The 22,197-nt window shown below is 42.5% G+C and overlaps 1 protein-coding gene across 1 annotated transcript; it reads right to left on the reverse strand.

Annotated features, from left to right (window-relative positions):
* Positions 1-3,740: 3,740 nt before the first annotated feature.
* Positions 3,741-22,076, reverse strand: ZNF470 (zinc finger protein 470). Its single transcript, XM_078438645.2, has 7 exons — positions 21,876-22,076; positions 20,981-21,114; positions 19,606-19,694; positions 13,578-13,704; positions 13,306-13,401; positions 7,868-10,957; positions 3,741-7,628 (listed from the first exon to the last, which is right to left on the reverse strand). The coding sequence occupies exons 3-6, from the start codon at positions 19,636-19,638 to the stop codon at positions 9,084-9,086; spliced, it is 2,130 nt and encodes a 709-aa protein (XP_078294771.1). The 5' UTR covers positions 19,639-19,694; positions 20,981-21,114; positions 21,876-22,076; the 3' UTR covers positions 3,741-7,628; positions 7,868-9,083.
* Positions 22,077-22,197: the final 121 nt, after the last annotated feature.

The raw sequence follows: 22,197 nt of genomic DNA on the forward strand, positions 1-22,197 counted from the left end.
CCAAGTTGTTTTATGTATCAATAGTTCATTACTTTTTTGCCAAATTCTATTGCACAGCATTGACATACTGTAATTTGGGAATCACATCTGGGATGTTTCCAGTTTGGAGCTATTCCAGGTTGGGTTTTGTTTTGTTTTTTTTTTTTTTCTTTTCTTTTCATTGTGGCAAAAACACATATGTTTTGGACATTAACCCTTTATCAGATATTTAGTTTGCAAATATTATCCTGTTGCATACGTTGCCCTTTCACTGTTGTTTCCTTATGACAGTTTTTTGTGTGAACATAAATCTTCACTTCTCGTCGATAAATACCCAGGAGTCCAATTTCTAGGTAGCATGGTGTTTGCACTTTAAGTTTTTTCTTGTTTAAACAAACCGCTACACTGTTTCCCAGGGTAGCCATACCATTTTACATCCCTTCCAACAATTTACGAGATACCCAGTTCCTCCAAATCCTTGCCAATATTTAATGTGGCCATATTTTTTAAATTTCAGCCATTTTGGTGTGTATGGATATTGCATTTTGTGGGGGTTTTTTTTTGTTTTTGTTTTTACTAACAGACAGTAGTTTTTAGAACAGTTTTAGGTTTACGGAAAAACTGAGCAGATAGTACAGACTGTTCTCATACACCCACCTACCTACCCATAATTTCCCAACTATTAAACACTTGCGTTGGTGTGGCCTATGTGTTACAATTAATAAACCTATACTGATACTTTACTAATAAAATGCCATCATTACATTAAGGTTACTCTCTGTGTGGTACACTTGGTGGTTTGGGCCAATGCATGATGCATATTCACCATGACAGTCACATACAGGATAGTTTCACTGCCCCAAAAATGCTCCTCCTGTTCATCCTCCTCCGTCTTCAATGAGCCCCTGGCAACCACTGATACTTGTTCTGTCTCCAGAGTTTTGCCCTTTCCAGAATGTCACATAGTGGGAATCAGACAATACACAGCATTTTCAGACTGGCTTCCTTCACTGGGCATTCCATACACATTGAAGTGCCCCCCCCCCCCCCCTGTTTTTCTGTTTTTTGCTTTTGGCTCGACAGCTCATTAGTGTTTATCACTGAACAATAATATACCGTATATACCACAGTCTATGCATCCATTCACCTATTAAAGGACATCTTATTTGCGTCCATAAACCTGCTATATACACCCACATGCAGCTTTCTGTGTGGACACAAGTTCTCAACTCACTTTGGTAAATACCTAGGAGTATGATTGCTGGATGGTATAAGACTAGGTTTAGCCTTCAAGACCCTGCCAAACTCTCTTCCAAAGTGCATTCCCACCAGCAAGGAAGGAGAGTTCTGTCACTCCATATCCTTGCCAGCATTTAGTATTGAGTTGCTTTTGGATTTTTGCCATTTTAATAGGTATGCAGTGATATCTCATTAACCTGTGGTTTCCTAATGATACGATGGTGATGACCATCTTTTCCTATCTTTATTTGTCATCTGTAGATCTTTTGTAAGCTGTCTCTTCACATTCTTTGCCCATTTTTCACTTGACTTTTCTTTTTTTTTTTTCACGTTTATTTATTTTTGAGAGAGAGAGAGCACGCACAAGCAAGGGAGGGGTGGGGGTGGGGGTGGGGCAGAGGATCCAAAGCAGGTTCTGTGCTGACAGCAGAGAGCCTGATGTGAGGCTCAAACTCACGAATCGACAGATCGTGACCCGAGCTGAAGTCAGATGCTTAACTGACTATGCCACCCAGGGGCCCCTTATTGTTGGGTCTTAAGAATTCACTGCAGATTTTGGATAAAAGTGCTTCATCAGACAGGTGTTATGTCCCTCATTTGCTTACAAAATGTAGAGGCTTTGAATGAGAACTCTGAGTCCCTGGGGCATGAAGGAGCCACACGGTGAGGTCTGTGTCCCTGCAAGACTGAGTAGAGCAGAGTCCCCAACCCTCACTGCCGGTGAGAAACTAACTTTGACTGGGATAAGGAACTAGTTTCTGAACTCACATCAGAGACATTTCAGAGAACTTGAATTCTGATGTGAAGGGCTGGCTTGCATCCTTCCAAAATTTATATGCCGAAGCCTTAACCCCCAGGACCTCGGAAGGCAGCCATGTCTGGAGATAAGGTCTTTAGAGAGGTGATGAGTTAAAATGAGGCTTTAGGGCGGGTCCTAATCCAATCCGACTGCTGTCCTTATAAGAGGTTAGGACACAGCACAGAGGAATGACCACATGAAGACACAGCGAGGGTGTGGCCACCTACCATCCAAGGACAGAGGCCCCAGGAGAAACCAATCCTGCCCCCACCTCGATGCTGCTGCTTTTCTGTGTGTGTGAAGGGCGAATGGGCCCATGCGAATGGGCAGACAGGGGGGAACCAGTGGGGGCTGCAGATGGGCCTGTGTGTCCAGATGTCCTGCACCTCTGCCTATCCCTCAGGATGTCTTCTCTCATGCATTCCTAGCTCACGACTCCTGGTTCCATGATGGGGCTCATTTTTGTTTGAATGATCCACAAATGACCCAGACCAAAAAGCGCAGGAGGAGATCCAGAGCCAATGTGCCTGCTCGGGGATGGCCCTGAGCATCAGAGATGCCCAAATGGGGGCCATCCTACTTTCAGGGAGAGAGAGAGAGAGAGAGAGAGGGAGGGAGAGAGGACCCACTGTCAGACAGCATTACCAATAATACAGGCTCTCCGTGCACATACCAGGTATGGAGTTGGTTTTGGGGAGATGGACGCAAGGGATGGAGTGTGCCCCCCCCCCCCCCACACTCCCTGAGCTGGGCTGGCTGGTGTCCCATTCACGAGGACTCCGCCCTCACCACCTAGTCACCTTTCAAAGACCCCACCTCCTGATACCATCACCTTAGGGATCAGGTTTTAACATAAGAATTTGGAAAGGACACAGTCTATATAGCACTGTCCCTGGAACAGGGAAAGCTCTCGCCCCAGGTCCTCGCCCTGCTTAGCAGACTGGCTTCATCACCTACTGCCCCAACCGGATCCTCTACACCAGCAGAGCAGAACCTTGTCCCCAGGACTCTTTCCAGAACCTCCACAATCCTAGAGCTGGGGCCTGTGTTCCCAAATCCAGCAACCAACTGTCCCTTCTCATTTAAGAATTGTGTGACTTCTGAGAGGCAGAGGTCCTCTGGGGAGATCTGGTGGCCGGGCTGAGCGGCCCTCAGAACCAGGAACACGGGATGAAGAGTCTAGCAGGTACCTAATTTTTGCATGCAGTTCTTTTTTCTCTCTTCACCTAAAAAATCAGGTTTTGATGTGGGTTTTTTTTTTTTTTTTTACTTTGTCATTTTCTGGAAGTCTAGAACGACTGGCAACGTTTTGTGTATGTAGACATTTACAAAATATTCATGCATTTTAAAAGATTACTTCATCTACTTTATTTTTTGTTAAAAAAATTTTTTTAATGTTCATTTTTGAGAGAGGGAGGGAGAAATCGTGCAAGCGGGAGAGGGGCAGAGAGAGAGGGAGACACAGAATCCAAAGCAGACTCCAGGATCTGAGCTGTCAGCACAGAGCCCAACATGGGTATCAAACCCACAAACCGTGAGATCATGACCTGAGCTGAAGTCCAACGCTTAACAGACTGAGCCACCCAGGTGCCCCACTTCATCTACTCTAAAAGGTCACTTCATCTTGAGACTTGTTCTCAAGACCCTGTTCCTGTCCTATGACATTTTCAGGCTATCTAAAATTTTGTTTCTCAAAGAAGAAAATACTGAAGCAGATTAAAAAAAAAAAAGTTTCAACTGACAAATTTACATAATTGATTGACTTTATGGACCCCAAGAAAAGCCTGTTTCACATGTTTTCAAAACAATGTGTGTTTTTTAAATCACTTTGATTTTTCAACATTAACATTCATTTTCAGCCACTTAGGTCTACTTAATTTGCTGAAGCACATTTTCTCTTTTGATAATTTTTCCTTTAAAATTATTTGGAATTTGGTTAAAGTCTATTATTTCCTCTGAAAACACTAAAATTTAAAATTCCAATACTCTATGACAAAAGATGGAATTTAACCAGCATCCCACTTTAGCAAACCATAAAAAGAGTCTCTCAATTTGGTTGAGCAGTCTTAACCCTATGACTTCAAATAATATAAGACCTCTTTCCACAATATCAAAAAGACCTTTAGTTGAAATTTTTTGCCTTGATGCTAGAAGTTCAAGATCTGAGTTTTAAATTATCCAAAGCAATTAGATAACAGCATCCTATACACTCCTTGGACTCAGCATTCCTCTTCTTCTCTAAAATGCCATTATCCAGGACCCCAACCCCTATTCATCTCAGGTGACTACAAATACTAATTCACTTGGATGTTTACTCAGTGCACACCAAGAGCTCGTGCTCTCTTAGGCTAGAAAAGAAATAGGAGTCTTACTTGCCCATCTCACCCAAAACCAATCCCTAATACCTCACGTTTTCCAAAGATTCTACAGCCTATCACCCAGTCTTCATACCAAACTCTGTACTGGCTGTTTCTTTAACTGCAAGCAAGCAAGCAATATACGTAAAAAATGAAGTACTGGAAGCACAGTGGGTAGTGTGGGGAGTTACAGCCACAGGAAGCACAAAGATCCCAGCCAGGACACCAGCGTCATCCCTAGAGGGAGCTGCCACTGGATGACACAGACCCAACTGCCTTTCAAACTCCAGACAGGATCTGATTAGTCAAGACCATCAAAGCCATTATGGTATGGTATGGTGTGGTAAGGTCAGCCGCTCAAAGGAAAGGAAGAGACGGTGTAGTCCAAAGAAGGAGGCAAGGAAAACTGGGCAGAGTAAAACAGAAAAATACATATTTTACGTTTTATTTTTGATATTACAATTATGAGTTTATACTAGAATACAGTCTGAAAATTTTTTTTCATTAGGTATAATACAACTATCTATGGCCATATACACATTTATATTTCTTTTTTTCAACAGGTGCATAAAGTTCTATTGAATGAATGCACCATAATTAATTTACTCATTTACCCAGGACCCTAGTAGTTTCTAACAGAGTTCACCATTAAAAGTTATTTTTGCCATTATACAGTCACTTACCTTTGGACACTTTGGTTTCTGGGAAATAATGGTTCAAATGGTATATACACACATAAATTTATACACCTGACAACGGAATTGTCTTGGTTTTGACACATTCACCACTAGACATAATCACTCCTCTAGGATTTAACATCAACCTACTGGGGAAAGAAGTATATACAACATCACTATATTTTGCATTTCCTTATTAGTAGTGATACTGGGTCATTTCCATTAGCTGTTTTCTCATCTTCTTTGAACTGGCCATTGGTTTTGTCCGTTTTTCTACCGAATTGCAGATGTTACTATTATTGATTTGTAAGAATGCTTTGAATATCAGGATTATCCTTTGTTATATGTTTGCAAACATTTTCTTTCAATCTTAAATTTGTCTATTAACTGTGACTCTGATCTTTTCCACACATACATGTTACTTTAATGTCAGCTCCTGGGTTATGTATAATACCTAAATAGGTCTGCCTCAGACTTACAGAAATACCGTTTTTCTTGTACTTTAATATTGTACATTTAGATCTTTGCTCTTTCAGAGCTTTGTTAGTGTACAGGGTATAGATCTTTGTCTTTCCAGGGAGCTACATGTCCCAACACCATTTGATCAATCTATCTTGCCCCTATTGCAGTGAAAAATCCCTTTTATCATACATAAGGGGGGTCTAATAAGACCATTCACCCCCTCCTCTCTATCCCAAAGTAAAGGGAGCCCCAAAGCTCCATTTTCTAGCACTCATGTCCTCCGGACAAGAGCTCCCCTCAAATAGCTTTCTATGCTGCCACAGGCAGCAGTCGAGAGGGAATCCACAAGCACTAGGTGCTTCAAGTAACAGTACTCCTCTGGGGGTGAGGGTATCCTGTTTTTAGGTAAAGAAATGTGGTAACGTTTGCACAACATTGGACATACGAAGTCACTGAACTGTATACTTTAAATGGGTGAATTCTGTTATGCAAACTACATCTCAATAAGGCTGTTACAAACAAAACAAAACCTCCACCAGACTCGAAATCACCATTGATAAAGAGTAAATAGAACTCTCATGATCCTTGTTAAACCATCAATTCTCTCTTCTTGCAACACTGAAAGTGTAATTATCTACCTTGGAACAAGACTATTCTCATTATGTCCATTGTGTCTGACATTATCTCCCTTGTCCCCCGCTTCTAATGCCCATATGTTCTGGGAATAGTAAGGCATTCCTTCCCATCACTCCTCAGCTCCCTCTTTCGATGATATCTCTTCGTGGTACATATTACACACTTATAGTATATACAGTAAAACCTTGGTTTGCGAGCATAATTCATTCCAGAAACATGCTTGTAATCCAAAGCACTTGTATATCAAAGCGATTTCCCCATGAGAAATAAAACACAGATGATTCGTTCTACAACCCAAAAATATTTATGTAAGAATGAATATAATATTTTGTAATATAATACAAAATAATAAAGAAAATACAAAATATAAAGAAAAATAAGCAAATTAACCTGCAGTTACTTTTGAAAACCTTTGTGGCTGGAGTGAGGGAGACAAGAGAGGAGGGTTATTGTGTAGCATGACTTTCACTATCACTAACAGATGTTGACTACACTACAGCATTAATAAACTCTTGTCATATACTGTATTTAATGTAACTGGCAATAAGGCAGCAGAGGAAAGGGTCTATATCTGCAGGCAGCCTGATCTACAATGAAGCAAAGCCTTCCTAAGCTCACTCTTGTATGGAAAAGTAAAGGATTGTTCATAGGTGCTTTGAAGAGACAAAAAATACACTAGTGCCAGTGGTGGGCACCTTCCAACGTTCTGAAAAATCACTGATTTCTGCCAAATACTACAGCCTGAGAGTGAGCATCCAAGCCTGGGAGATGATCACCCACAATCCCACAGAAAGAGAGAGAGAGAGGCAGAGAGAGAGAGGCAGAGACAGAGAGAGACAGAGAGAGACAGAGAGAGAGAGAGAGAGAGAGAGAGAGAGAGAGAGAGAGAGAAGAACCACTGGCTCAGTTGTGATCATGTGATATTTGGCATCACATACTACGTGTATTGCAAGACATTGCTCGTTTATCAAGTTAAAACTTACTAGAAATGTTTGTTCATCTTACGGGAACCCTCACAGAACAAGTTACTCGCAACCCAAGATTTTACTGTATTTCAACTTCTTTTGTTTTCTCCAACGAGATCTGGAAGGGCAAAAACTTTTGTGTATTTTGCACTCGGCTGTGTCCCCAGCACCTAAAACAGGGCTTGGCACATTGGCAAATGCTCACTTAATGTTAACTGAATGAGGAGTACATTCCTTACTATAATACCACAACTCTATAGATGGTCAGAATCAGCATGTCAACTTCAAAATATATTGGGATTTTTACTGGAATATCAATTAATTTACATATTTAATGTGGAGAGAAATATCCTTGCCAGGCTTTCTATACAAAGACATGTCTAGCTTTCCACTTACTCTACCTTTTAAAATTTTTTAAATAAGTTTATGTTTTAGTATCACATTCATAAGCTTATTGTAGCATGTTTTTGTTTTGATGTCAGTCTTATTCTCAGAATAAGATGGGCAGGGGCGCCTGGGTGGCTCAGTCGGTTAAGCGGCCGACTTCGGCTCAGGTCATGATCTCGCGGTCCGTGAGTTTGAGCCCCGCGTCAGGCTTTGTGCTGACAGCTCAGAGCCTGAAGTCTGTTTCAGATTCTGTGTCTCCCTCTCTCTGACCCTTCCCCATTCATGCTCTGTCTCTCTCTGTCTCAAAAATAAATAAAAACATTAAAAAAAAATTAAAAAAAAAAAGAATAAGATGGGCAGTTTTACCATATTTATTTTATGCTTTAGAACAATTTAAACATCACAGGAATTGTCTGTGGTGCTTTTCCACAGGTAAAAGGGTTACACTACCAGGGCACCTGGTGGCTCAGTCAGTTAAGTGTCCAACTTCAACTCAGGTCATGATCTCAAGGTTTGTGGGTTCAAGCCCCACATCAAGCTCTGTGCTGACAGCTCAGAGCCTGGAACCTGTTTCGGATTCTGTGTCTCTTTCTCTCTCTGCCCCTCCCCTGCTTGGGCTCTGTCTCTCTCAAAAATAAATAAACATTAAAACAATTTTTTTAATTAAAAAAAAGTGTTAGGGGCGCCTGGGTGGCTCAGTTAGTTAAGTGGCCGACTTCGGCTCAGGTCATGATTTTGTGGTCCATGAGTTCAAGCCCCGCGTTGGGCTCTGTGCTGACAGTTCAGAGCCTGGAGCCTGTTTCAGATTCTGTGTCTCCCTCTCTCTGACCCTCCTCCATTCATGCTCTGTCTCTCTCTGTCTCAAAAATAAATAAACGTTAAAAAAAATTTTTTTTTAATTAAAAAAAAGTGTTAAACTATCTTTTTCAGTTTATTTCATGGTTGTTACTCTAATCAAGTCTCCTAGCTTGCTTACTTTGTTTTCAATACCTGCCTAGTCCTACATGCTACCAAATGCCTTTGTTCTGACTGGCCTATTCTCACTTCTGCATGCCAGGTGAAGCGGAGAGTTCCTCATCAGCAATCCTACAAGTCTTTGTATTTATTCACACAGAGAGAGTGGTAAGCCACCATGTTACCTTGTCCATCACAGAACCTTTTAATTCTGAATGTGTTCATTTCCCTACCTTCTGGGAGAGTGAAGAGTCCTCTGCTCTAAAATCCTTAGATTTCTTAGTCTTGACTTACTGGATTTTATTTGCGGCTGAAGGTAACAGCAAGGAAACCCTTACCTTAATGGCAGTAATTATATGTCAAGGATCATGTGCTAAGCCCTTAAATGGTATCTAACATATTCTTAAAGACAAACGTTCTAAATGGGAAAATAACATGAATACTGACTTTTATTTTTAAAAGATTAAGCTGGCTACAGTGTTAAAAATGCACTTGAGGGGAGCTAGAGGGAAAATGTTTATAGCACTGTTGTAAACATAAAAATGAGATGGTTACCGCTTAGACTATGATAATGGGACATAGACTGGGAAAAAGTGGATGGACTCTAGAGGCCTTCAGAACATTGAATCTAGAGGACTTGGTGGTATGGGAGTGAGGAGGAGGGAATAATCGAGGATGACTCTCCAGTATGAATTCGTTGATGATGAGTGAGATGTACACTCTGCCTGAAGGCTTTCCCACATTCTTTACATTCATAGGGCCTTTCTCCAGTATGAATTCTCTTATGTAGTGTAAGATGGGCAATCTGGCTGAAGGCTTTGCTACAGTCCTTACACTCGTAAGGTTTCTCTCCTGTATGAATTCTTTGATGTAGTGTAAGGGATTTACGATGGCTAAAGGCTTTCCCACAAACATTACATTCATAAGGTTTCTCGCCTGTATGACACCTCTGGTGACAAATCAGGGATGCCCTCTGTCTGAAGGCCTTTCCACATTCAAGACATTCATATGGTCTCTTGCCAGTGTGGAGTCTCTGATGTTGAACAAGATAGGAACCATCACTAAAGGCCTTCCCACACTCAGTACATTCGTAAGGCTTCTCACCAGTATGAACTCTCTGGTGTTGAACAAGGTGTGCAATTTGACTGAAGGCCTTACCACAGTCCTTACATTCATATGGTTTCTCTCCAGTGTGTATTTTCTGATGTTGTGCAAGGTGCGCATTCTGGCTAAAAGTTTTGCTGCATTCCTTACATTCGTAGGGTTTCTCTCCAGTATGAATTCTCTGATGATGAGCAAGATGTGTGCTCTGCCGAAAAGCTTTCCCACATTCCTTACACTCGTAGGGTTTTTCTCCAGTATGAACTCTTTGATGGAGAGTAAGTGAGCCACGATGGCTAAAGGCTTTCTCACAGATGTTACACTCATAAGGTTTCTCTCCTGTATGAATTCTCTGATGTACAGTCAGGGATGAGCCATGGCTAAAAGCCTTCCCACACACATTACATCTGTAAGGTCTCTCTCCAGTATGAATTCTCTTATGCTGAATAAGTCCTATGTGATCAGTGAAAGCCTTCCCACAATCAATACAATCAAATGGTTTCTCTCCAGTATGATAATATCTCCGATGACGTATCAGAGAAGCATTCTGCCTGAAAGCTTTCCCACAGTCAATACATTCATATGGTCTTTTTCCAGTGTGAATCCTTCGATGATGAGCTAGGGATGAACAATCACTAAAAGCCTTCCCACATTCAATACATTCATAGGGTCTCTCTCCAGTATGAACTCTCTGATGTTGAGCGAGATGTGCAAGCTGGCTGAAGGCTTTGTTACATTGCTTACATTGATAAGGCTTTTCTCCAGTATGAACTCTCTGGTGCTGAATAAGATGAGCATTCTGACTGAAGGCTTTCCCACATTCAGTACATTCAAAGGGTTTTTCTCCTGTGTGAACTCTCTGGTGTTGAGCAAGGTGGGCACTCTGGCTGAAGGCTTTCCCACATTCAACACATTCATAGGGTTTCTCTCCAGTATGAATTCTCTGATGAAGGGTAAGGGTTGAGATTTTGCTGAAAGTTTTCTCACAGTCGTTACATTTCAGAAGTTTCTTTTCTCCCAAGACTTGCTTATGTTTTTTGACAAATGAATGTGTTTTTAAACTTTTCTTATCTGTGTCAAAATTATACATTCTCTCTTCTATGGAAAATACCTGCTCTAGATAAGATAATCTATTCAGATGTAAAAGTGTCCCCGATTTGTTAAAGTGGTCTCTTTTCTCGATAAGGGTACCAATATGAGTGACTGTCTCTTGACTAAAAGGTGTCTTCTGACTTACCAGCTCCTTCTTAAACAGGTTTTCACATTTCAAGTTTTCCCCTAATGTGGAGCAGGTAAGGTCACAGCTTGGAAGTCTTTCCAGTATCACTGCCTGGGATAACTTTCCTTCATAAATGTCCCGGTTTGGAGATAATTCCTTGGTCATCCAAACATACTCCAAGTCTGAAAGATATTGAGAAAGCAAATGTCTCCTTTACTTAATGCTAGAAGAATGGAAACTTCAAAAGTGAAACCATGTGAATCAAACAGTTACTGAAGACCACAGAGGTCTCTGACAATCTTATATAAAGTCAGGCAGTGCAGCCATCCTTGCCTTTCTTGAATATACCCTCCTTGGCTCTGGTGTGTTATATCAATATGACAGATTCTGCACCAGTATTCATAAGTGAGATTTGTATTTTCATTTTTTGATGCTATTTTGGTAAGATTTGGGCATCAAATGTTATGCTGTCTTCATAAACAAAACTTTTTAAAGTTCTTCTTTTTATTCTCTGTCATGGTACATTTTAAACAATGTTGGTATTTTTTTCTTACAAGTTTTACAGAATTTTTGAATTCTTGGAGGAGGCAGTTCTTAGCTAACTTTCTACATTTCTTCAACAGTAAACAGTCTATTTAAAATTTCTATCTCTTCTGGTGTCAGTTGCCGTTATTTATTTATTTGCTTAATTACTTACTATTTATTTAATTTGAGAGAGAGAATGAGGGGGAGAGGGGAGAGGGAAAGAGAGAGAATCCTAAGCAGGCTCCACACTCAGCACAGAACCCGATGCAGGGCTTGATCCTATGACCCTGGGATCATGAGCTGAGCTGAAATCAAGAGACGTTCAACCAAGTCACCCAGTGCCCTAGTTTCAATAATTTATATCCTCTAAAATATTATCCATTTCATCCAGGTTTTCAAATTATTTACAGATAGTTGAGGGAAACAGATTCATATGATTCTTTTAAGTGCTTAGGCATCAATGGTTACTTACTATTATTTCTTTTTTTGCCTTCTCTCATTTGTTTTTATTTGACAGTTTATACATTTTACTAGTTTTTTTTTTTTTTTTTTTAAAAAGTAGGCTCCACGCCCAGTGCAGAGCCCAATGTGGGGCTTGAACCCATAACCCTGAGATCAAGACTCAAGCAGAGATCAAGAGTTGGATCTTTAACTGACTGAGCCACCCAGGTGTCCCTATTTTATTGGTTTTCTAAAGAAGCACCTATTTGATTTATTTTCATTAAATCTACTATTTTCTAGTTCATTTATTCCTACTTTTATCTCTAGCAGTATAAATCACTATACCTAACTTATTTTAGTTCTCCTTAGACTTACTTTGTTCTTTTTCTACTATCTTGAATTGGATACTTTATTTCTTATTTATTAACATATATCATTAGGAGTATAAGTGACCTATCAACAATCCTCTTCTTGAAACTATGAAAAATGAAAGCAGGAAGAGGCTATACTACAAGCTACAGAATGAAATGTAACCATCTCGCTCGAGGCTGATTCTACTGTAATATATAATCTATAAACTCTTATCTACCTTTCATGACAGAAAAATAGCTTTCAAGCAAGGCAGCAAAAAATAAAATATAAACTGGGCCAAAAATCCCATTGAGTACAAGAGAAGTTGAGAGGTGATGGACAAAGAGAAAGGAGGTAATATTAGTTAGCTCATCTATTCATCTTTTGTAGGAGTATTAAAAGATGAGGTTTTGAATCTCAAGTGGATGAATTTTAAAATACAGATATAAGGGGCACCTGGGTGGCTCAGTCAGTTAAGTGTCCAACTCTTGATTTTGGCTCAGGTCATGATCTCACAGTTCGTGGGATTGAGCCCCATGTCGGGCTCTGCACTGACAGCATGGCGCCTGCTTAGAATTCTCTCTCCCTTTCTCTCTCTGCTCCTCCCCATTCATGTGCATGCACACTCTCTCTCTTTCAAAAAATAAACGTTAAAATACAGATTTAAAAAATATAAAGACATGAAAGTAACAACTTGTAAGACTAAAAATCTTTCTAATTCAAGGGGTGGGATGGTATTGTGTGCGTGGGGGGGGGGGGGAACATACACAAACAACAAAGGAAAAATACATAACAGAACAGAAAACCCCAGAGACAAAAATAATTAAAAGTGGAGGGAAGAACATAGCTAATAATAATTGTTAACCTGATAAACTCTTATTTTAAAGAAAGGAGATTTTTAAGCCACTTCAAACTAAAAACAAGTTTGTCTAAAGAATTCAGGAATGTTGAGCTTCAGGGATGATTGTAACACTCTGGTACTTGAGAACTAGGTAAGCATCATGGAGTACAACGAAGTTCACAAACAGACTGTACTTTATTTGCAGGAAATCAGTACAGATAAAAGTGTAGTGGAGAAGAGAAGATCCATTTAAAATATGGTGTCAGGACAAAAAGTTTTACTTTGAGAGGGATTTTGAGGGGTGTTTTCCAACAATTATCAGAGAAGAAACATCTTGAGAATAGTTTCCCCACTCTCGTTATCTGCACTTACCTGGGCAGAGGCCTCCTGTCCTCTCTCCCTTCATCATCCAGGGGTCTTCACCTTGCTCCAGTAAGGAGATCACATCTGGTTTAGAAATGCAAAGACCTGCATATAAGAAAAGACAGGAAAATTAGCTATTTTGTGGATATTGCAGAGCTATGACACATTCTAAGAGGTACTGAGAGAAAAGGGACATTGTAGGAAAATGCTGATAAAGGCATGAAAGACTACTGAGGTGGAAAGACTCCAATGGGGGGGTGGAAGGAAGAAGATACTCTTACCCAACGAAACCAGGTTCCTGTAGTTCTCCAACATCACTTTCTTATATAAAGTCCTTTGAGCAAGATTCAGCCATTCCCATTCCTCTTGAGAGAAATCTATGGCCACATCCGTGAAAGTCACTGAATCCTGAAATGACACAAATATCACCTTACTCGGTGTTCGTGCCATTACTTAGCCGGCTCTAGGGGTAAAGACTTATGCTGTTCACACTATGGGGGAAAAAAAAACCCCTGCACTGGGCATAAGTAATTACACTGGAGTCTAAATCATCCAGGTTGTATGGTTAGCTACTGGACAACTTTTCTGCCTAGTTATATTGTACATATTAGGAAAGTGAAAAAATATGAGAGACATTCTCTGCTCTTCGAGCATTTACAATTTTACGGTGGTGAGAAGACATTCTCATATGAAAATATACTGATTGCACGTAAGATAGAACGTTAAGTACTAAACTGCAGCTGACCCTTGAACAACACAGGTTTGAACTTCGCAAGTCTAGTTACGTGTAAACTTACGTGTGACTTTTTTCAATAAACAAGTACAGTATTGTAAGCATATTTTCTCTTCCATATGTCTTTTAACAATTTCTTTTCTCTAACTCGCTTTACTCTAAGAATATAAAAATATATAATACATATACAATATATGCATTAATCAACTATTTATATTATCAGTAAGGCTTCCAGTTAACAGTAGACTATTAGTAGTTAGTTTGGGGGGAGAAAAAAATTATATGCGGATTTTCAACTGTGCAGGAATCAGAGCCCTCAACTCCCATGTTGTTCAAAGGTCAACTGTATTTTATCATGTTAGGAGCTAGATCGTTTTTCTACGTGAAGAAATTAAAGAGTTCTGAGACTGTGAGGGAGTTTCAAGGAAGGATGCTGATCTGATGAGCAAGTTTTCAAATTCCACAATATATTCTAAGAAATCCTAGTGCTCTGAGATGTTAACAGGTGTGTCTAAAAAAACAAAAGAAAAAAACCCCTAGCAAGATTTTTTCCTTTTGACATAAAAATATGTTTTGCATTAAGAGAACACATTTGGAAAGCTGGATTTTGATAATTTGCTGAGAAGTACCGAGAGAGATCATATGAAGTGAGCACAACCTGTTTTGTTACATGGGCTGAATTTCTTAACCAACCAGCAAGAGATGCCAGCCAGCCATTCCGTGGTTGCTGGCAGATTTTCCATTTCTTACTCTGTGATTTCACTTGTATCAACATCTACAAATGAGTTCTGAAAAACCCACCAGTTGTGAATAAAATCAGAGAAAAAGGTCAGACTATTACAAAGAATTCAGACTGGCACTGACTAACTAGGTGATCTTGGCCAAGTTAATTAACTACATATGCCTCAGTTTCTCCACCTGAGAAACAGGAACAATTTTAGTACTATATAACAGCTGCACTGTGAGAATTAAATGAAGTAACAGTCACAGTACCTGGCTAAGTGCTCAAGAATTGTTACCTATGATAATGATGAAGGAGGGATAGAAAAGAAGGAAGAGAAGGAAGGCGCAGCCAACAACAGATGAAAACATTTCATTTAATACATCAATAAAAGTTTTACTTTTGTTTTATTTTATCTAATTGCAACATGTTATAGTAGTTAAGAACATGGTCTATGAAGCCAGACCACCTATGTTCAAATCCTGTTCTGTTCATTAAACCGAAGATATTAGTTTTGTTTTCAACCTTTGAAGATATTTTAAATAACTCAGAAAACAGCCTACTGTATTTACACATACATATTTACCATTTCTGTTGCACTTTCTTCATTCCTGATGTTTCAGTTCCCTTCTGGTATAATTTCTATCAGAAGAACTTCCTTTTGCAATTCTTTGAGAAATCCGCCAATGAATTTCCTTAGTTTTCCTCCATATGAGACACTATTTCACATTCAATTTTGAAGGGTATTTTTTTGCTGGACACATAATGCTGGGTTGACAGTTCTTTCCTTTGAGTACTTTTTAAAAGTTGCTCTACTTCCTTCTGATTTGCATGATTTCTGATGGAAAACCCAGAATTGAAGTTGCTGCTACCCTATATGTTAAGCATCATTCTTCCCGGGCTGTTTCCCTTGTCTGTGGTTTTTAACAGTCTGATGACAGAGCCGCCAGGCAGTATGTCTTTGAGTTTATCACGCTGGAGTTTGCTGAGCTTCATGGATCCACAGCTTTATGTCTTTCACTAAAGTTAGGAATTTTTCAGCCATTATTTCTTCAAATATTTTTTCTACACTTTCTCTTTTCTGGAGCTTCAATGATACAAATGTTTAACATTCTGGGCCCTGAGGCTCTGTTCAATCTTGTATCAATTGTTCAGATTAGACAATTTCTCCGTACCTTCAAGGTCGCCAACTCTTCCTACTGCCTTTCTCACTGTGCCGCTAAGCCCATCCAGTGGGTTTATTTTGGTAATTATATTTTTCATTTCTTGCTGCTATCTTCTATTTCTTTGCTGAGGCTGTCTGCTTCAAGAGAGTTCCTTGTTGGAGCATTATTATAATAGCTGCTTTAAAACCTTTATCAGATAATCCCAACATCCAGGTCACATCAATGCCAGCGTCTGGTGATTAGCTTTTCCCATGAATTGAAATTCTCCTAGTTTTTCATCATTTGAGTAATTTTAGATAGTATCCTGGACCTTCTGAATGTTACAAGACTTTACGTCTTGTTTAAATTATATGGAGAATGTTGATATTTTGTTCCGGCTCCATTTGCAGAGCCTATGAAGTGACAGTCGCCTCTGTCCTACACGTGTCCTGCTTGGTGACCAGCAGTCTATCCCTCAGTTCACTTCTCGTTGACTGGGGCCAGATACACGCATGAGCAGGCTAGGGTGAGCCTGGGAGTTCAGAAACAGCTTTATACAGTTGATTCCCAAAGCTCCTCTTCTCTGTGATTTCTCCAGTAGTTCCTACCTCCTAGGGGTTCCCCTTCGCAGTCCTCTGGCCAGATGGCTGGGGCTTATTTATTCCACTTGACTGTGCCCCTGCCCTGACTGTACCCACCCCTGGAGCCAAGCAGGGAGAGAACAGAAGCAAGAAAACAAAGCAGTAAGAGTTTACTCCACCCTCTGGGGGACACAGCTTCTCAATCACAGACATTTCTCCTCCTTCAAAGTTTTAGATGCCTTTAGACCCCACTGCTACTGTCTCAGGACACAAGAAAACATAATTTTTTTTTTTTTAAGGTAGAGTCCCATCCACCCTTTCTGACTATTAGATCCCCTTCCTACTTCTTGAGCCTGAACTAGGTGTCTCCTGCAGTTCTTTTTATCCATGCCAAAACCCCTTGTGGGTTTTGTGCTTGTTGAATCCATGCTAGGAGATATTGGGAGGTAAAAAAAAAAAAAAAAAAAAGGTAAACACATTGCATTCTGGGTTTCTTTCCCCATCAGCCTGCTGTTCTTTACCGCTTACAGACCTCAGATGGCTGCTCCGTGCCTGCTGTCCCGGTCCTACAGCAGCTTCCAGCGGAAAGACAGGGTGACATGTGCTCAGTCCACCTTTCCCGGAACAAGGGCTCTCCCAATTTCAGCGTAAATTACTGTTAGTTTTAAAATCAATATTCCGTTGGAAATAAAAACCTCCTGATGTTCAGTGCTTCTTGTGCATCAAATGCCATGTTGTAGGTTTTTCCCAGGTCTGTTAGAGTGTAGACACACGCGCACGCACACACACACTATACATCATATGAAGAATTACACGGGCATACAGGCAGACAGCAGCTGTCCAGGCAAATAGCGGCATATAAAGCTGATGCTTATACAGTGCTTATTATGTGCCACTTACTTTCCCAAACACTTAAAGTATATTAACTCACTAACACTTACAGCAGGACTATAAATTAGGTACTAGTGTTATTCCCATTTTGTGGTCGAGGAAACCGAAATTAAGGTGCTCTATCTAGTACACAGTGGAGCTACAATTCGTAGCCAGGCAATCTGGTCCCACAGTCACATTACTAATCTTTTTGCCATACTCTGCCACTCTCAAAATATTTTCCTCTGACAAGTAACAATACTGATTTCATCTAAAATGTTTAAGTGCTGGGGCACCTGGGTGGCTCAGTCAGTTAATCATCAGACTCTTGATCTCGGCTCAGGTCATGATCTCACGGTTGGTGGGATCGAGCCCCACGTTGGGCTCTGCACTGACAGCATAGAGCCCGGTTGGGAATCTCTCTCTGTTCCCTGCACGCTCTCGCTCTCAAAATAAGTAAATAAACATTAAAAAAATATATAAAATGCTTAACTGCGTAACAAACGAGTTCCATTGGTAGTACATGTTTTATAGTGTTGAATCTGATTAGAAAAGGTGTTTTGCTTTGCTATAAGCTGCTCACTGATATAAAATAAAGACAATTTTACTATGCTGTTATTTTTTATTTGATTAGTTTTTAAAGTTTATTAATCAGGGTCCCTGGGTGGCTGGGTTGGTTAAGTGTCTGACTTTTGATTTCGGTTCAGGTCAGGTCTGTGAGTTTGAGCCTTGAGTTGGGCTCTGTGCTGACAGCATGGAGCCTGCTTGGCTTTCTCTGTCTCCTCTCTCTGCCCCTCCCCAGACTTTGCACACTCTCGCTTGCTCTCAAAAATAACTCATGAACTATGAGATCAGGACCTCAGCCGAAGTGGGACACTCAGCCAACTGAGCCACCCAGGCGCCCCTAAATAATAAATTTTTTTAAAAAGCCATTTTAAGGTTTATTAAGCAAATTTTGGGGTTCCTAGGTCATGGTCTTGCCATTCCCAAGTTTGAACCCCGCGTCAGGCTCTGTGCGGACAGCTCAGAGGCTGAGGCCTGCTTCAGATTCTGTGTCTCCTTCTCTCTTTGTCCCTCCCCTGTTCACACTCTTGTCTCTTTCTCTCTCAAAAATAAATATACATTAAAAAAAAATAATAAAATTCACTAATCAAATTTTATAATTTCTTACAATAATTTGTTCATCATCCTCATTTAGCAGTCCACTTTAATCAGAATATGAATTATAGTTCTTAATTCTATTATTGATCATAAAAATATTAAAATTAAAAATATTCCAAAGTTTGAGAAACTCTAATCCATAAGAAATGAAAAATTTGGAATTTAGTCCAAGAAAATAATCAGTGATGAGGGCAAACGATGATCAATAATCTGATCGATAATCTCTATTAAATAGTAAAACATGGCAACAACTCAGCTATGGAACAAGGGGCTGATTAAACAGATGAGGATGTTCATCTCAGAAAGAAAAAAGGATGTAGAACATTCCCTGGCATTTTAAGATGTTCATGGCTCCAAGTCACATGGGGAGGGGACAACTCCACACCCTCCGACCCAAATCACGTGTGACTGCATATCTCCCCTTCCTTCAAGATGCACCTCAGGAGTCACACCTCCCTTGCCTCCTCGCTCCAACAGGGAGTACGACTGTGTAGGCTTTATTCCGCACCCAGATCTGTCACCAGGGAGGCAAAAAGGAGCTAAAAATAAAGTACATTTCGTCCTGCTAGACTGTGGCCTGTCCCAGAGCTTCACCGGGCCAGAGGAAAGGACACCTTTCTCTAATTCACCCAAAGGTGTTCATGTGGACTTGCCCACTACTCCACGGCAAGTCCACTCCACACCTACAGCACTGACCACACCGCACAAATAAATGTTGGTTGCCTTTTCATTTCTCCAACAGATTATAAGCCAGGACGGGTACTTAGGGACTAGGCAGGTCATGGCTCTCAAATTGCCTCTAAGGACTGCATTTCTGTGTTGTCAGATGCGTATGAGAAAACTGAGCACAGGGAAGGAAGGGCTCAGAGTGGTCATTTCTCGAATGAAGACTAAACAGCTGTAGGAAGAAGAGGAAGCTGGGCCAGGGCGCTGGGCTGAGTCTATCTCTGGCCCCATCACTCATCAGAGAGGGAAGAAATGGGAGCCAGGCCTCAGGGTGCAACTCTTAGGCAGACAATTTTCAGAAGGAGACAAACACTCTCGAGTCCTAGAAAGCAAGACAGTATTTTAAGAAGGAAAGAGGGAAGACTAACTCACCAGGGGCATGGCTTTAAGAAGTTCAACTCCCATCACCTCTTCCTCTTCCTGGCTCCTCGTGAGAAGTGCTTTACCCTGAGAGGGCAGAGCTGGCAGAGAAAGGAGCAGTGAGAGGCTGAGCGGCTGTAATAATCACAGCCCAGAACTCTGTCCTCCCTTCAGCTCCCTCTGTTCCCCCACCGCCACCCCCACATCCCCTCGCCACCAGGAGCTTAGTGGGAGACCTACTCTGCTCTGGGTGTTCAGGCTGAGTGCAACCTCCTTCCGTCTCAAAGCCACCCATCATTAACAACAGAGACATACCAGGAGTGCTGCCTGAGTGAACCCTCACAGACCATTTGCTCAAGCAGACAACTGTGCAACTGACTAGCCAGGGTCGGTCCAGACTCTACGGGACCTGGTGCGGCTGACTAGTCAGGGTTGGTCCAGATTCCACGGGATCTAGAAACAGTCATCTTCCCCAGAGAGAACTATTACCTCTGTTACAACAAAGGGTCCACATGGCTTCCAGATAACTGGACCAAATAAACCCATCAAGAGACCCATTTTGCTCTGTGACAAACCATGTCTCTTTTGAGCCAAGTTTCTTCAATCAGAAAGAGGATAAAAGTCCCTGACTTGGGGCGCCTGGGTGGCTTGGTCGGTTAAGCGTCCGACTTCGGCTCAGGTCATGATCTCGCGGTCCGTGGGTTCCAGCCCCGCGTCGGGCTCTGTGCTGACAGCTCAGAGCCTGGAGCCTGTTTCAGATTCTGTGTCTCCCTCTCTCTCTGCCCCTCCCCTGTTCATGCTCTGTCTCTCTCTGTCTCAAAAATAAATAAATGTTAAAAAAAAAAAAAAAAAGTCCCTGACTTAATTCTGGTTTCTTTCCTCAAAACTCTGGTTTTCCTTTATTAAAATGACGACAGGGGGCGCCTGGGTGGCTCAGTCGGTTAAGCACTGACTCTTGGTTTCGACTTGGGTCTCCGCTCAGGTCATGATCTCGTGGTTTGTGAGTTCTCACGAGCCTCAGCTTTGGGCTCTGTGTTGAACGTGCAGAGCCTTCTTGGGATTTTTCTCGCCTCTCTCTCTGCCCCTCCACGGCTCTCTCTCTCTCTCAAAAAATAAACATTTTTTCAAAAATGACAATAAGAATGAACACTTCTTGACCACTTACTATGTGGCAGGATAAGTGTTTTACAGGCATGAGCTCAGTGAACCCTGATAACAGTCCTATGAGGTACACACTCTCCTCTCCATGCCACGTAGGAGAAACTGGGTCAAAAGTTTGAGAAACAAAAACTTGCTCAGTGGGGGTTTGGGGGATCTCAACCCTTGAGATTATTTAACCGTCTGAGAGTCACTTCTTCACCCGTCCCAAGTAGTTAAGGATACTGACCTCAAGCCGTTGTAGAGAGGATTACATGAGAGTCAGTACCGGAGGGACTCCGGAGCCCTCCAGTCCTGGAACCGAATCCCGGCTCTTCCACACACTAGCGATTACCCGGCCTCTGTCTGCTTCAGTGTCCTCATCTGCGAAAAAGGAGGGACCAGAGTTTCCTCTTGCTGAAGCGACACTTGGTGTGACTGTCCCCAAAAGGTCCCGGAACCCAGAAAACAGTGGCTATAATTATTGCTGCAGCAAAACAGGAAAGAACAGTCTGGCTGTGAGCTGTGCTTCCTCCCCCTCCCCCGGCCCCCCCCCCCCCGCCCCGCCTCCTTTCTCTGGTGGCGGGGAGAGGGCGCGACAGAGAAGAGTGAAGCAGGAATGGGATGGGTTCTTTGACCACACCCTGGAAAGGCGGGGTCCCTCTCCACTTCCAGAGGAGCCCACCCCTGCGAACCCCATCCCACAGTGACCTGCGGGGCAGGACCTTGGACCAGGTCAGGTGACTCTGGGCAGGTCAGCCTCACACTCCCGGCCCCCGACTCGCTGGCCTCCTGGGTCCGCCAGTCCGGGAAGGAGCCTGTCGGATCAGGGGACCCATCTCACACCCCGGCCTGAGGGACCCCACCCCAGACTCCGGACTCCTGGGACTGCCAGCCCAGGAAGGAGCGTGTCAGGTCAGGGGCCCCCCTTCTTATACCCAGGCTCGAGGGTCACTACCCCCGACTCTGGACTCCTGGGTCCACCAGCCCGGGAAGGAGCCTGTGGGTCAGGGGACCCCTGTCTCACACCCGAGCCCGAGGGACCCCATCCTCAACTCTGGACTCTGGGACCGCCAGCCCCCGCGGCCGGGGCCGCCCTCCGCCAACACCGTCGCGGCCGCGCCCCAGCCACCTGTCACCCTTACCTCCGACATCCGCTCCGGTCCACCCCTCCAGCCTCACCGCCCCAACCGGGCCCGCGCCGGCCTCGCGGCGGCGGCGGCAGCTGGAGCGCACGGGGCTGGCCTCCCCGGGGAGGCTGTCCGGAGCCCGGGTTCTAGCCGTCATTCGTTCCCTCACGCCAGCCGCTCACGCGCCGCCAGAACGCGCGCGGCCGCCCCGCCGGGTCCGCCTTTCTCTTAGACCCCCGCCGGAAGTGGGCGTGTCCTCCCGCCGCAACGGCCCCTGGGGAGGGTAGTCCAGACCCGGCGGCGCGACTGCTGGGCTTGGTTCCCCGACCCGGCCTCG

This window comes from Panthera onca, chromosome E2 (genome assembly GCF_046562875.1).
Source record: "Panthera onca isolate mPanOnc1 chromosome E2, mPanOnc1 haplotype 2, whole genome shotgun sequence".
Lineage (NCBI taxonomy): Eukaryota > Metazoa > Chordata > Mammalia > Carnivora > Felidae > Panthera > Panthera onca.

Bases quoted from the DNA above. Each gene is read 5' to 3' on its own strand.
- ZNF470 (XM_078438645.2), bottom strand. From the start codon at position 19,638: ATGGGAGTTGAACTTCTTAAAGCCATGCCCCTG. The intron at 13,705-19,605 runs GTGAGTTAGTCT...GTGTCATTTCAG, and splicing joins TTCTTAAAGCCATGCCCCTG to GATTCAGTGACTTTCACGGA. The intron at 10,958-13,305 runs GTAAGTGCAGAT...AATATCTTTCAG, and splicing joins GACAGGAGGCCTCTGCCCAG to ACTTGGAGTATGTTTGGATG.